At 36.0% G+C, this 14,587-nt stretch overlaps 1 protein-coding gene and 1 long non-coding RNA gene across 3 annotated transcripts; both read right to left on the reverse strand.

Annotated features, from left to right (window-relative positions):
- Positions 1-487: 487 nt before the first annotated feature.
- LOC115983948 lies at positions 488-3,628 on the reverse strand. Of its 2 annotated transcripts, none has more exons than XR_004090312.1 (3): positions 3,526-3,628; positions 3,019-3,096; positions 488-700 (listed from the first exon to the last, which is right to left on the reverse strand). It is a non-coding gene; the product is annotated as an uncharacterized LOC115983948 (long non-coding RNA). The 2 variants fall into 2 exon arrangements; XR_004090313.1 differs by having other exon boundaries at positions 488-703.
- A 2,243-nt stretch (positions 3,629-5,871) lies between these two features.
- LOC115984583 (serine/threonine-protein phosphatase 7 long form homolog) lies at positions 5,872-12,975 on the reverse strand. Its single transcript, XM_031107604.1, has 5 exons — positions 12,850-12,975; positions 11,486-12,249; positions 8,701-8,749; positions 6,999-7,397; positions 5,872-6,144 (listed from the first exon to the last, which is right to left on the reverse strand). Exons 1-5 carry the CDS (start codon positions 12,973-12,975, stop codon positions 5,872-5,874), a joined length of 1,611 nt encoding a protein of 536 aa, XP_030963464.1.
- Between the last annotated feature and the right edge of the window lie 1,612 nt (positions 12,976-14,587).

Genomic DNA, 14,587 nt, shown 5'->3' on the forward strand with positions numbered 1-14,587 from the left:
TCACGCAAACTAGTCAATGATGACCCTCCATGGATTCGCCTATATAAGCCACAGTTAAAGTTGCAAAAATAAGAGCGTGAATATTGCTTGTAAATAATCCAAGTAACATGACGGGTATAGGAACTACTGAAGGTACTAGAGAAACAAGAACAAGAACTAGTAGTTCATCAGCTAAAGTTGCATTCATCTTGAACAAATCCCAACTGTATAAATTTACACTAGAGTCTTTTGCTTATAAAAGAGACCCACATAAAATGAAAATTTCAAAAAATCTAATGTATAAATTAAAATTTGTCAGTTGTGGGATCTCCATCCATCATCACTATATTGCATTCGTCTAAAGCTGCCTTTGTTCAAATATGCAGATACATAGATATAAAATTGTCCAATACTGAACTTTTCCATCGCACATGAAAATATCCACCCTTTGCAAATATAATTGGTATAATTGGTACCTAACTCGAAGCTTCATCAGCTATATTCATGTACGTCATAAACATGCTTAAGTAGCTTCATTAGTTACAAAATATGTTCCAAAAGCTGTGTCTAACATATCCAAAAAATCAGCTGTTAACATATATGCCCTCCAAAAATCTGCTGCCATGTATGCTCTCCAAAAATCTGTCAGTCTTGTATGTCCAAAAAATGTTATCAAAGTTTTATCCGCTAGCTGAACGCTGAACAATAACACGTCGTCCAACTACTGTGCAAAAAACAAAGAAAAAAACAAATTGTGGTCAGCTATCTGTTAATATCAATAGTACGAACCACTGAAGCCTGCAAAATATGCCACCAAATATGAATCAATAAATAAAAAACAAAAACCAACAACTAAATGAAAATATAAGTTTAAACTATAGAAAAATCCTTAACGTTTGTGTTGTGTTGCTATGTCCAAGCTGAAACAAGACAGTTGTGTTGTGTTTGTGTCCAAATATCATAGGTCTAATTTGATGTGCAGGGCAGGTTTCAATAATGATAATGTGATGTGCAGGACACCTTTTTTCCATCACTTTCTTGCAAATCAAAGAAAGCGTAAAGCAAGGAAGGAAATTTATAAACAGAAACATAACTAACCAAATTCTGTACGTCATAAACATGCTGGACTTATGTATATCTAGACAGAGGAGAAGCATAAACATAACTAAGCAAATTCAATTTCCAAGCCATGCTGGACTTATGTATATCTAGACAGAGGAGAAGCATAATTAAGTTACTTAAAAGTAAATAGATTTTGGAGACCCTTGACCTTAGGGACTGGGATTTACATTTTGTCTGGTTTTCTATTTGAGTTTTGAATATTATTTTTAGGCCAAACTCATTTTGACAAAATAGAAGTGTTAAGGACTAGGACTTCTAGAGTTTTTAAGTTGACTTGATCATTGAGTTCTTAAGATCTCTTACTAATATACATTTTGTCATGCCATCAATATTTCCTACAAAATGTGAGGAATTCAATAAAACAAAAACCAATAAAATTCCAAAACCAGTCTTAAGTTGCCTGATACTGTCATGAAATCAGCTTTCTCTCAAGCAAAAATTGGTAAAAGTTACCTATGACACTATGATTCTTAGCTGACCAAATAGAGCCTTTTATAATATGGTTTTTTTGGTTCATGAAGGACCCATTAAACTTATAAAATTACATAAGGAGTGAATGATTTTCTTTTTCTGTTTCTTTACCTCTACTCTCTTAGAATAGATAAAAAGTCAATCTATTCATTACACAAGGAGCTGGCCTATATAGTAGACAGAATGACATCCCCAGTTGATGATCACCTACACCATTAAGGAAAACCTTAACTTCGCCAACTAGCATAACTTAATTAGTTTATTGCCAGATTGATACAGAGGTCTTTCTAGACAGATCACTGCTTTTTTAACTAGATGATTCCTGGTTGTTGAAGGACCACTTGTACAGCATATAATGTGTATAGATTTGAAAGAATTGGCCTTCTGTAATCATTACTCTTGTACGAATGTGTACATAATTAATATAATAATTAACAGTTTACAATCTTGCATAGGATCTAGATCATAATGTATTACCAACAAAAGACAAACTAAATTGATGGATAGGAATTAGGAAAGAGGTAAGAAACAGAGTTGAATGGCCACTTGATGACAAAAGCTTTCACACGACTTAGGTGGCACCTTCATTATCTCTAATATTTGTTTAGGAAGCAAGTAATGCTTATTATCATCAAAGGGGTGTAAAGGCACTGGTATGTAAGAGGCAATCACATCAGAGTGATCTGAACTAGAACCTTAATGCAAGTAGTGAGACACTTCCCCATCCTTGCTTTTGCTATAAAAAGGCTATAACATTGTTTTCTTTCCTTAGGCAAAAAACAAATTTCCATGCTTGGATATCTTCACAGACCTCTCAAAAGAAGGCTTATTCAAGATCAAATGGAAAACCACACAAAAAGCCAAGTATCATGTAAAGCAGATATTAAGATCCACCAGGTGCATGTGTTACTAATCAAATTATAAGTTAGGAATTAGGAAAGAGGAAAGAAACAGAGTTAATTTCCTTTAAAGCAAAATGCATGAGTTGACTTTAGAGTGTTCCGAGAGCTCAAATCTTTATTAGATTTGTAAAGTGTGAACTGCCTTCAGAAAAAAATATATATATACTAGAAAGAAAAATTAAAGTAGAAGTAGAAAGGAGTAGTAATAAAGGGAAGGTTGGTATTGTTGCATGTCTCTTTGGGTCAAGGGGGTTGATTCTTTGCTTCTTTAAAAATAATGCAAACCAATATTTTGCAGTTTTGCCTAACAAGCAAAAGAGAGTTTCATGCTGGACTTATGTATATCTAGACAGAGGAGAAGCAAAATTAAGTTGCTTAAACATCTTCCTTTTAGAGCCAAGATAAATCCCAACTGTCTAACAATGAGGACATTTATTTTCTCTTGTTCTTTTTGTAACTGTTTTTGTTCTGAATTGTAATTATCGAAATTGAACCTCAAAAACTAAAATAAATTAAAAAGTCCAGATATTGGGCAAGGTTTTACCCCCATAAGCTTTGTGATCATCAACGGCTCAACGATCTTTTCGTTTCCTCACAACTGCCTTCGCCGGTCTCGTCTTACCTGAAATTCAAAGGGATCACACATTACTTGAATGCACACATTCCCTATGCTTAATATATGTGTTATCAGAAAATGTTTGATCTGAGTATGATCATCACTTAAAGCACACAACATCATATGCAAGTCCTGTGACATTCTATTAAGGTAAATGATAAACAGTTTACATAGCATGGAGATGCACTGCCTAAATAATAAAATATAATGCAAACTGAGCACAAGATTGTTAATCTGAAAAATCTGATGAACATGTAGCAGTTAAGAAAGATGCCTTCATAGCTATGCAAATAATTACTTTATCATTATGAAAATAGAAGACTAGGACATATAATGACACAGTAATAATTCCTTTATGAGTTTTATATGTCTTTTATAATTATGCGCAGTCTATGGATAGCTTCCATGTACTCGATAATAAATCATGTTATTTACCGTCACCGGTCCCACAACCAGGGGGATGTATGTCAGTGCGGAGTGATCTTCGCAACCCATGTACCGGCACTATATTATCACCCTGTATCTGTTCGATCTGTGCAGCCAGTTCTTCAGGGTTAGGAAGTGAAGGGTCCTGGGTGGGCTCAGCTTGAACTATCGGTGGTGTCGGTCGGCCAGGGGTGGGTACAAATATACAGCCACCGTCATGGGCAGAGTCGGCAAACAATGGGGGAGACAGCCGAGTGGGTGGTGGGGACCGAGGGCCAGCTTGGGCACAGGATGTGTGTTCTGCACTATTCTCATGGCCAGGGGGGTGGGATGGCTGGGCAGCAGCGTCAGACGTGCATCGCGATGACCCGACACCATCCATGTACATGCCCCAGTCGCCCTCCAACGCCTCATCATCTGCAGAAAAACAGTTGCATTTATTAAGATAACCACAAGGGATTGAGTCATAAAATGTCTTACTATTTGCAGCGTAGATATGATTCAATGGCATTTGACCCTTTGAACTCGCTTAATTTGGGTGCATGAGACCTCTCATATACACACTCACATGCACACAAATGCAAATACAAAATGAAGCCTCATGGTTGCTTTCTTTTCCGGTCCAGTGTTGTTACTCTGTATTCTGATTAAACCCGTGCCATTTGCAATGGCAGTATCATATTCTGCCCCAAGCTAGAGAAAATGGGCAAATGCCCATTCCAATTCCAACAATCTAGCATTTTGCCGTCTTTCCCAAATTACGTAGGGAAATACCCCTCTTTGTAAACTCGATTTTCTGTAAAAAAAATGAATTAAGCCCTATAGTGACATTTTTAAGGATCCTATAGTGACGTTTTAAGAAACTATAGTGGCATTTTATAATCCAATCTCCATGAAGTCAAGTTACATGCAATTTTTTTCTCTTTTTGTTACCTATAACTCGACTTCATGGAAATTGGATTACAAAACGCCACTATAGGTCCTTAAAACGTCACTATAGAATCCTAAAAAACGTCACTATAGAGCTTAACTTGATTTTCAGAAAATTGAGTTTAAACAGAGGGGCATTTCCTAATTAATTTGGAAAATACGGTAAAATGCTAGATTGTTATTTTGAAAGGGGCAAAAGCCAATTTTTTCATACAATAATTATTTCAACTTTAACAATAATATTTAAGAAATGAAGTTGCCGTTTTAGGATGAAAAAATTTTCTGACTGAGACTGGAGAAATATTACTTCCACTATCAATTATTACAAAATGTTCATAAAAATTCTCTCTCACTGTTTTTGTGTTTTTGCAATAACTCGATTATTTCAACACTCTGTATTCATTCAACTGAGAATGGAAGACAACAAAGTCCAAAAACAAAGGTAGAGCAGACCTAAAAACACATAGCAGTTACAAAGCTGATACAATAACAATAAAACATTGTTTCTAACAAAAGATTCAAAACGTGAAGTGTAACCAAGGGCCAAGTGAATACGGTGTAAACCCTATTGTAAAGTGTAAACCCTACAAGACAAGGGCCAAATGCGTAAGCAATCGCTTGACCCGCACCTAGTGCATGTCGTTCATAGAATCAATAACTATTGTCTAGTGTAAACCCTTCCCAATAAAACTAATACTTACACCACCTAGACGAGTTACATATAAACCTTGTTTTGTTGGTAAAATCTAATAAAACTTTGTTTTTAATTCATTATTGGCATATTAAATTACGTATAATAAAAAAATTTATAAAACAAAACCTTTTAATTACAAAGTCCAGCTTTGTTTACTTGTTTATACTCTATTATTGTTATTATTACTATTTTTTAAACTCTAATTTTATGAACCTCATAGTGTGATCACAACTTTGAATTTCCTCATATAATGCTAATTTTATGTTCATGGTCGCGTAGCAATATTTTTAAAAGGAATTACATTGGCATCCATAGTGGTCTGTGCTTTATAGGATGAAAAAATGATGTTGCTGGACTTTTGTTTTCATACATAAGCATAATATATTAGCATTGATGTGTATATGTTAAAAGTGGATAATAGTATTGTGATTGTAGTTGATACGGAATGAATGAAACAAGTTTGCATGTCTTAAACGTCAATACATATATATATCGCTTGGAAGAAAAAAGTGCTTATTCCCATTGGTTAATATTTAAAGTGCTTAGTCTTAATATTTAAAGTTTGGCAGAACATTGTAACGCTACTAATTATACCATAATTATGAGAAGGAAGTGAAAATTAACACTAAAAACTAGTTACCAAACAATATGTACTTTGCTACTATAATATGTCCTCGAAATAAATTACAACTGAAAGTAGTAGAAGTTAAATTCAGTAAGAATTGAAGGTATTAGAGTTGGAAGTTACCGAAGACATCGTCATCCTCGTGACCACCTCCACGACCTCCACTGTATGCACGACCTCCACTGCGTCCACGCCCTCTAGACCCACGACCTCCCCCACCACGGCCTGTAGCCTGTGTGCTCGCCTCAGTCACCGTGGCACGCGCATTCTCCAATGCCCCTCGGCTCATCTCTCCGACAAGGTCCAGCGTCCTCTTCAGGTGATTGTACACTGCGGAGTTTGGTTCGCATTGCAATAGTAATTCCACAGTGGACTCAACCTGCGAAATAAATGAGTCCCGTTAAAACTTCTTTGTTTAGTTTTGTGTTGTGCAACACTAGGCCTGTAAGTCCACAGCACTAAATCTGTTTTATCTTTATTTTTTTTAACAAATATTTTATATATATATAATTTTTATTGTCCCCCAAATAGGTTGTCTTTGAAATTATATACTATTAATATTTAATGAGACTAACACGGACCAAATTTGGGGTTATGCATACCCGTGAAAAAAGAAGTACGATCTATAAGATATTGAAAGAGCTAATCCTACTTGCAATTATCATTTTTACAATATTCCAAGGTATCGCACACTATTGCAGTGTCTTTAAAAAGTAAATGAAGAAACAAGACAAAAGACAATCGTAAGGAACCAAAGAAGGCTTTACTTGTTTGACGACAGCATTAACATTTTGTTTGCATATTATTGGCAAAGGTCATGTCAAAAATTTAGTAAGATACTATATAAGATGGTCTTTCACCAAGAATTATAGTGTTCGATCAAATGCGAGTTTGGATTTGCTTGAGTCTTGAGAGTTGTGTCATCTTATGGTTGCCCCACTAAAATGAGACTATAAAAGTGAATGAAAAGGTTTATGTTAGTTTATTTCAAAGTGCTGTGAGCATGTTATACGATTATTAAGAATTCTACCAACTGCTGAGGCATACACTGATTAGTATTTTTTATATAACGAATTTGGCATAACCTAATTATATGATATCAAAATCTGTAGAAAAAGAATCCCTTAATTTCTTTTCTTCTATTTGATGAGCAATATATGAATTGTATAAAATGCATGCAGCAACACACATATATTGTCAATCCATAAAAGAAGCATCGAATTGTTGCCTTACCATGATTTCCCAATACGCCGAGTCGCGTGTAATGTACCGTCTCGTCGTCTTTCGGTACGACTCCATGTAAGCAGCAAGGTATGTCGTGTCCCCATCCAATGCCGGTGCGTCAGCAATATGTTCCTCTCTATGGGCCCATCGGTCAATGTAGACAGCATGCTCTTGCACCCAATCCTTATCTAGTTTACCTTGGAGGGAGATTTTGTGGAGATGAACGGACGTATCTACAATATCCGGTGCCACTTGCTTCATCCCGAATTGACGAAAGACACGTTCGGGATGATGATCCTCTACTATCCAAAAATAGATCAATGGCACATCGGCCCTCCATATTTGTCGGCCGGCAGTGCAATATGGGGGCAACAACCCTAGGACATCGCTGTAGGGCTCCCAAACAACCTGCAGAAATGGTCAACAATAAGATGCCTGCCAACAATAAGAGAACCTCAGAGTGCTACCGGTGTGGCAGCCACATAATAAAAAGCTATGATGCTTGAATCAGAAAATATGATGAAGGAGAGAATTACTTATTAATTATGGCTGTCACCTTATACCTATGTATGATTTGAGATCTTTCTTAGATAGAGTTGTTATTTCATGTCATCAAAAACATTTTCTTATCTGTATACGTATTCCTTTATTGGCTCGAGCTATAACTTGGCATCAGTAATATGTCTACAATTATAGCATGCATGCTTACTTTTTATGTATCATTGAATTTCCAATAATTTTATATTTATGGTCATGACTCATGATATGCATGAATGTGGTTCTGATGTAATTATCTCTGACTTTGGCAAAGGTTTGTTTGTCGGATAAAGTGAAGGTGACTTGAGAAAATCCTGATATATAATTTAGAGTCTCAGACATTGATTCACAATCAAAATTAAACGTAATTCTTCTCCAAGAATTTCTTATAGTGCTGGATTTATGAGTTAACATATTATTCTTTGCACTTCAATTAGAACAAACAGTATCACTCGACGATCATATGTGGACAACGTCAAAAAAGACAAATTAGTTGTACTTGTCATGATGACTACTTTGATAACTCAGCTAGTGTGTCCTACATCTTTATCATGCACTTCAACTTTATGAAAGAATTGATGGTTCTTGCATTTATATGATTGTAACCAAATAAAAGATAAAAGACAAGGTATCCATGATGAAATTGGTCATAGGTCGGAGTACAGTTTATCATGAATTAGATTCTGCTGATGTTGTGAGTCCATATGAACTCACCACAGTGATTATGTTATGTTACCAGTCAAGGTTGTAAATTTCTATCAATGACATCCAACTTTTTCAGTGGATAGCAAATACACAGTTATGTAGGTTTCCTATAGAACAAACTGCACTCATTTTTTGAGAAACTATATTTTTCCTTACACCTTTTTGAAGATTTTGATCATATAAAACTGTGGTTTAAAGCTAGCTAGTAAGGACATCATTCAAAATCTGCACACATAATAACATGAGAAATTTTCTTGAGTTTAAATATGAGAGGAAGTCGTTTGAGATACTTTGATTATTTTAGAGGAAAATGATTAATGCACTAATTACAACAAGTGACTTGTTTGAAGTTGGGAAGTAAAAAAAGATAGAGGAAGACAAAAATGACATTAATAGAAGTTGTAAACTTTGATATGTCCATTAAGGAAGTAAGGTAACAAATAGTATGATTTCGATTCAATAAAATTACCAGCAAAAAAGAGTTCATATGGTCGACCTGACTAATTTGTTGAGTATATCTAGAAAGTCAAAACCAAAATAAAATAGAGAATTATATCCTTGTGACATGAAGCGGTAGAATACCTGGTGTGCCCGTATACTCGACAGTGACGCACGATACGCAACTAGCACATGTGTCGCATGCTCTGTCGTGCTCTTCGGCCCCTTCCATCTAGTAAACATATAATTTCAAACAATGCTCATTAGTTATCATGCAAATAATATATTCCAAATAATTATCATGCAAATATTCATGCCACTGTAGTACATTTTCAGTGTACTTGGGTTGGCTATTCTTTAATAAAAAGTTCTAACGTGATATATCAAAAAAATAAAAAATAAAAAATATCATGCTAACTTTGGAACTTTTCTTCTCTAGAATGAAAGACATAAAAAGAGTGGCTCCTTTTTTCAATCTTGGATTCCCATTGGGTGCACCTATAACTTACCAGTTTAAACAAATAAAAATAAAAACAAGTCAAAATCAATTGTGGAGATGCCTTATGAGAATTAAATATGAGCAAGATTCCCAGTGGACTACAGACGGAGTAGAATTTCCACACGGAGTGGGACTGTGGAAAGGAATAAGAGCAGGTTTTGGGAGTCCTATAAATTTATTACATTTCAAATTGGGGATGGCATGAGGGTGAGGGTATATGGCTTGATGCATGGTGTGGGAACAAGTCTTTTAATTGGTTAGCTTACGTTAGTTTATGATCCTTTCCAAATTGCAGCTAACAAACATGCTAGGGTTAGTGATTATTTGGATGTTAGGGGTAAAGTAGTGCATTAGTACCCTATCTATGTTAGGCAATTGCAGGATTGGGAATTATTGTCTCCCTGCCCTGTTTGATTTACTGTATTCTCAATGGGTTCAGCTTTGGACAGAAGACAGCATATTGGAAACTAGATAGAAATGGTGACTAACTCCATGTGAATGTATTTTCAATTTCTTGAATTTTGTTTACCCTTTTCGTTTGTAACATTTTCATTCGACAATAGAACCCCACAATCACAAAACCAACTTGTGATTAGGGAATATGGGTCGTTCACGGTGGTGGATAAAGTTGGGATTTGGATAATTTGGTTGGGGTTGGTCTGGTATTTGTCCGTCACCGGGTAGTAGAGCAATTATAGAAATTGTGGATCATTATAGAGAAATTGGAGAAATTGTCATATTGAATAATATTTTATATTATTTATTGACAAAATATAAATTCTCCAATGACATAACCGTACATAATTTCATTTAGTATAATTACTTTCTAGTAAGTGTTTTAGCATGATACAAAAATTTATTTCTCAAAAGAATGTAGTCAAAAAAATTTATTTGGACTGAATTCATTCTACCAAAGTTTAAAATCTATTTGCAGTTGGGTGAAACATGCTGCATTAGAAGCTACAAAAGGCAGATTGAACCTATGGCATTAGTAAGCATCTCATGAACATGGACCCTTTTAGGACAAGAGGCCAGTCCCTAAGCTAATAGAGCCAATTTTGATTTGAAACAGGCCTATAGCTTCATTAACATATCAAAGTTACCATCAACCCCAAAAAAATCCAAGACTCTCAAACTTACCAGAACTTCCATTACCTTCATATGCATGCATTTACCAGGCAATGTATGCAACTACCAATCCACATAAAATGTTTATGCTACACATCAAAAGTGATACCAAATAATTCATGAGGTCTTTAACCTTAGACTAAACAACAATGACATACGGCAGAAAAATATTCTACCACCCAATCTAGAGACTGAGATAAAGGAATTCCAAGAATAAGAATCATCGATGGAAAAGCTAAGAGGATTTAAATTAATTTCTAAGCTCTTACTAACCCACCGTGATGCATATTGGTTAGCCAACTTTAACAATTACTGCCAAGGAGCTCTTGACTCATGTACATCTCATATATCAATTTATGTATATTCTATGATGAATGATTTTTGAAAACCAAAAAACCAATACTTCATTTCTAAACACAATTATCAAAAACACATTAGATTGAAATTTGAAGGAGGAATATTAAACCCAAACCATCTGAGAAGTGAAAACCCAAGGTTATCTATGAAATCGAACACAAGTCATTATGGGTTTCCACCACTTATTTTACTAAAAATTAGAAAGATATAGAGATAGAGAGATTCTTGACTTGGGGATTTGTTGAAAGTATATGATTTAATCTCTTCTTTCTTCTTCTGTATTAGAGGTGTTATATACATGTAATATATACTTATTTGTCTTACCATATAAAAATAGTTAAGCATAGGGTAAAGTTAAGTTATGGCCCTGATTCTATTTTTTATTTTTTCATAATTTGATAGTTGAAGTGGGGGATTTGAACCCTGCATGTCTACGTCAAAAACACTAGGAGGTGCCAATTAAACTACAAGACTCTTGGCTAGGTTATGGCCCTAATTATCTTGCAAATTCAGAACTACTACCAGGCAGAAAAGGACATTGGCCAAAACAGCAATGCTTTAGCATTGCCAATACATTTTAGCATTTCTAATATTAACTAAATGCAGTAAGATATTGCAATTTAAATTGGATTCAGACTAACCAAAATAATAATCATGCAAATATAATGATTGACATAAGGTGAAGACATTTGTCTTTCGCAAAATAGCATGCTTTAATCATAAAAGCAAGACAGTCTTACAAATATATGTAGGCACCACAAATCATACCAAACATTTATTGAAAAAAAATAATAGTACTTGACAATTGTATCAAACTACTCAAATAACATACCGATTGGCAAAGGGACCTGCCTCCACTGGCGGTAGTGGCAACCTCATAACAGGGCATATCAGTGGGAACCTCGAATACGCCCACAGCTGCACCAACATCACTGCTCCTCCAATCTGCTTCGCCTTCGACTCCGATGCCTTGCATAAGTGCCTATACAACCAGGCTAATGCCCCACTACCCCAACTGTACCTCTTCGCGTTGCTGATTGGGTTTAGGAACTGTAGAGGCAGCACCGACACCCGGTCTGCCGACTTATCCATAAACAAAATCGTCCCCAACCGATCGAGTATGTGATAGCGCGCATGTTGCTGCACTACCTCATCAGTAGCATCCGCAGCTAGGGGACCACTAAATAGTGCATCCAGCCACGTGAATCTGAGCCTCGCCCCAGCAAGGATAGAGGTGTTCTCATGGGGATGCGGTATCGGGTCTGGTGGACGATGACCCAATAACTCAAGACACAACGTAGGCCACTCCATCTTCACAGCCCCAGTAATTGGCAACCCATCAACAGGAACCCCTAGCATCACCTCAATATCTTGTAAGGTGATGCTCATCTCTCCATGCGGTAGGTGGAATGTGTGCGTCTCCGGACGCCAACGCTCAACTAGTGCTGTGATCAACGCATGATCCACTTCCAAGTTTGGAACCTTGAATAACCCTTCAAAACCCGCCTCATTTATGTACCGAGCAATCCGTGGGTCAAGCCCATGCTCGGGTAACTTGCAACTTCGGCGTCTGCAGTTTAGCACGCCTGGCACTACCTGCACACGAAAGAGCATTGTCTTAGGATAGTGCACACGAAATAACTATAACAATGCCACATAATAATAATATGCAAGAAACAGTAGGCTAACTAGTTAGTCCCGAACATTTTGCAAAACGTTAGTTACAATGTTAATTGCTTATTCGCTCTACCTCAATAGCAGATAGGATCAAATTCAACATGAATGACATTGTTTAAAATTAGCACTAAGGTGATGGGCATCATGTTTTGAAATGAATGAACAAAGTGTCTCACTATGTCAAATGGAGTAGGGAATTAGGAATCAAGGTCGTTAGTTGTCTTATGTGTAGCCACGTGTAATTGTGTGCGCATGTTTGGAAAAAAGAATAGTAGCGGATTCCATTTTTTATTGATTACTATAGCTTCTAAATGACATGTACTGACTTTCAACATTTCTGCTCCATACAATGTTCTTGATTATTTATGCTTCATGCCATTTTCTCTATGGATTAAATACAATTCTGCGTAAACCAAAACATTCTACCATGTCCAACGTCTATTTGCAAAGAATCAAAGAACCGTACAGAAATAAAATTAAATGCTTTCGACATGTCAAAAGTTCAGTACAACTACACACCTGACCGGCTGGCGTCTCCCAAAGCAGCGTGGATCGATGAACCGGCTGCCGCGTCAACTGTGTACCAACCGTCGGTCCAGGATCCACATTTCCCACTTGCTGCATATCTGACACGCATGCAATCATGTTAGACACGTAAACAGAGGCAAGTAATAGTGAAGAAAAGCTTGGCTTTTGCAAGTAAACACAGGCAAGTAATTGAATGTTCTACAACAAACTCACAGAAACAAATACAGAGAGACAGAGTGAAAGAGAGATTTGACAGAAAATTTAAAACATATAATTGCTAAACTGAATTATACATCATGCATCTATATACACTGATTTTCAATCGATTTAATCATATCAAGGAAGAGTTAAAGTAAAACACTAAAATATAAACAAGGAATAGTTCGCGAAGCCTAATATGTTGACAGTAACGCAAAAGATTGTCGCTTTCCAAAAATGTTTTCATTGTTTTTATGTGTTTCGTGCAGGTGAATCCTAGTTTTCCTGACAATATTTTAGGTTGGGTGGGAAAACACAATTAAGAGAGGCCTAAACTATTTTAGGTTGGGTGGGAAAACACAATTAAGAAAGTTATGGTGAAGGAGAAGAGAGCCATGTCTATTGCTTACACCACCATGTGTGGACAAATGAACACACGTGAACCAATATCCTTATGAAAATATATATGGAAAGACGTGGCTCCTTAAATATCCACTGCTCTGCTTAGTGCTTGCCCCTCCAACACACTCTGTCACTCTCTATATAATGTCATTTAGAGGCCTAACATTAATGCCACAACAACAACTTTAGTACCTCATTTCCTAGTGCTTATAGCTACTTCATCATCTAAAGCCTACTCCACTAAGCTAGCTCTAATTGGCAATGGCAGTCTCAATACCAATGCAATCCATCTTAGTAAGACCAACTTTGAATCGTGTAGTTTCAAACAGATCTACTAATAGGGTGAACCAGTTTCTAATTCCCACTAGTTATGTGCCACATTTGCCCAGATCTACTAGTATGCGAGTTCGTTGCATGGCAGAGGTAATCAAAAGTCTAGTTTGTTTTTCTTTTTGTGGAAATCTCAAAAGTTTGATAGAAATTATATAATCATGATCAGCTAATTGATTTCTAAGTTAAGATTTTGACTGTCTGATTCCATGGCATTTCGCTTTGCAGGAGGACCAGCAGGAGCAGCCAAAGCCTGTAACAACTTCACCTTCACCACCTCAGCCCCAACAAACCCCTTGTCCTGCACCCAAGGTATACCTACCCTTAACCCAAAAGATACTTCTTTCTTTGTTTTTTTGAGTTAGAAACCCTAATTATATATGACTATTTACCAAATAGTTTAAGCACAAAATTATTCATGAACTTTTTTGACCTCGCTCAGCAAATTATAATTAAAGCAAAATTGATTTCACATAAATTTGTTATTGATCCTAACTCTATTATACACAACTTAAAATATCTCACCTTGATTTTGTGAAAAAATTGTGCCTAATTTATACATTTTAAACTTTTTAAGTAATGTCAGAGACTTAATTATAACCGTTAAGGTATCTCTTCAACTAAGAAGTAGAGATAAGTCTTCAGGTATAGGTAGGCTACAACATGCGTGATTCTTTAAATACTAAGATAAAATACAGCATTCCCTAAAATTAAATATATAAAAAATACAATATACCATTGCACGAGCCCACCAATAAAGCTCTTCCAACACAAAAGATTAGACCAGCAATCCACCAGT

This window comes from Quercus lobata, chromosome 4, assembly GCF_001633185.2.
Source record: "Quercus lobata isolate SW786 chromosome 4, ValleyOak3.0 Primary Assembly, whole genome shotgun sequence".
NCBI lineage: Eukaryota > Viridiplantae > Streptophyta > Magnoliopsida > Fagales > Fagaceae > Quercus > Quercus lobata.

Bases quoted from the DNA above. Each gene is read 5' to 3' on its own strand.
- LOC115984583 (XM_031107604.1), bottom strand. From the start codon at position 12,975: ATGATTGCATGCGTGTCAGATATGCAGCAAGTGGGAAATGTGGATCCT. The intron at 12,250-12,849 runs GTGTGTAGTTGT...TTTCGTGTGCAG, and splicing joins GGGAGACGCCAGCCGGTCAG to GTAGTGCCAGGCGTGCTAAA. The intron at 6,145-6,998 runs GTAAGGCAACAA...TTTATTTCGCAG, and splicing joins CGGCGTATTGGGAAATCATG to GTTGAGTCCACTGTGGAATT.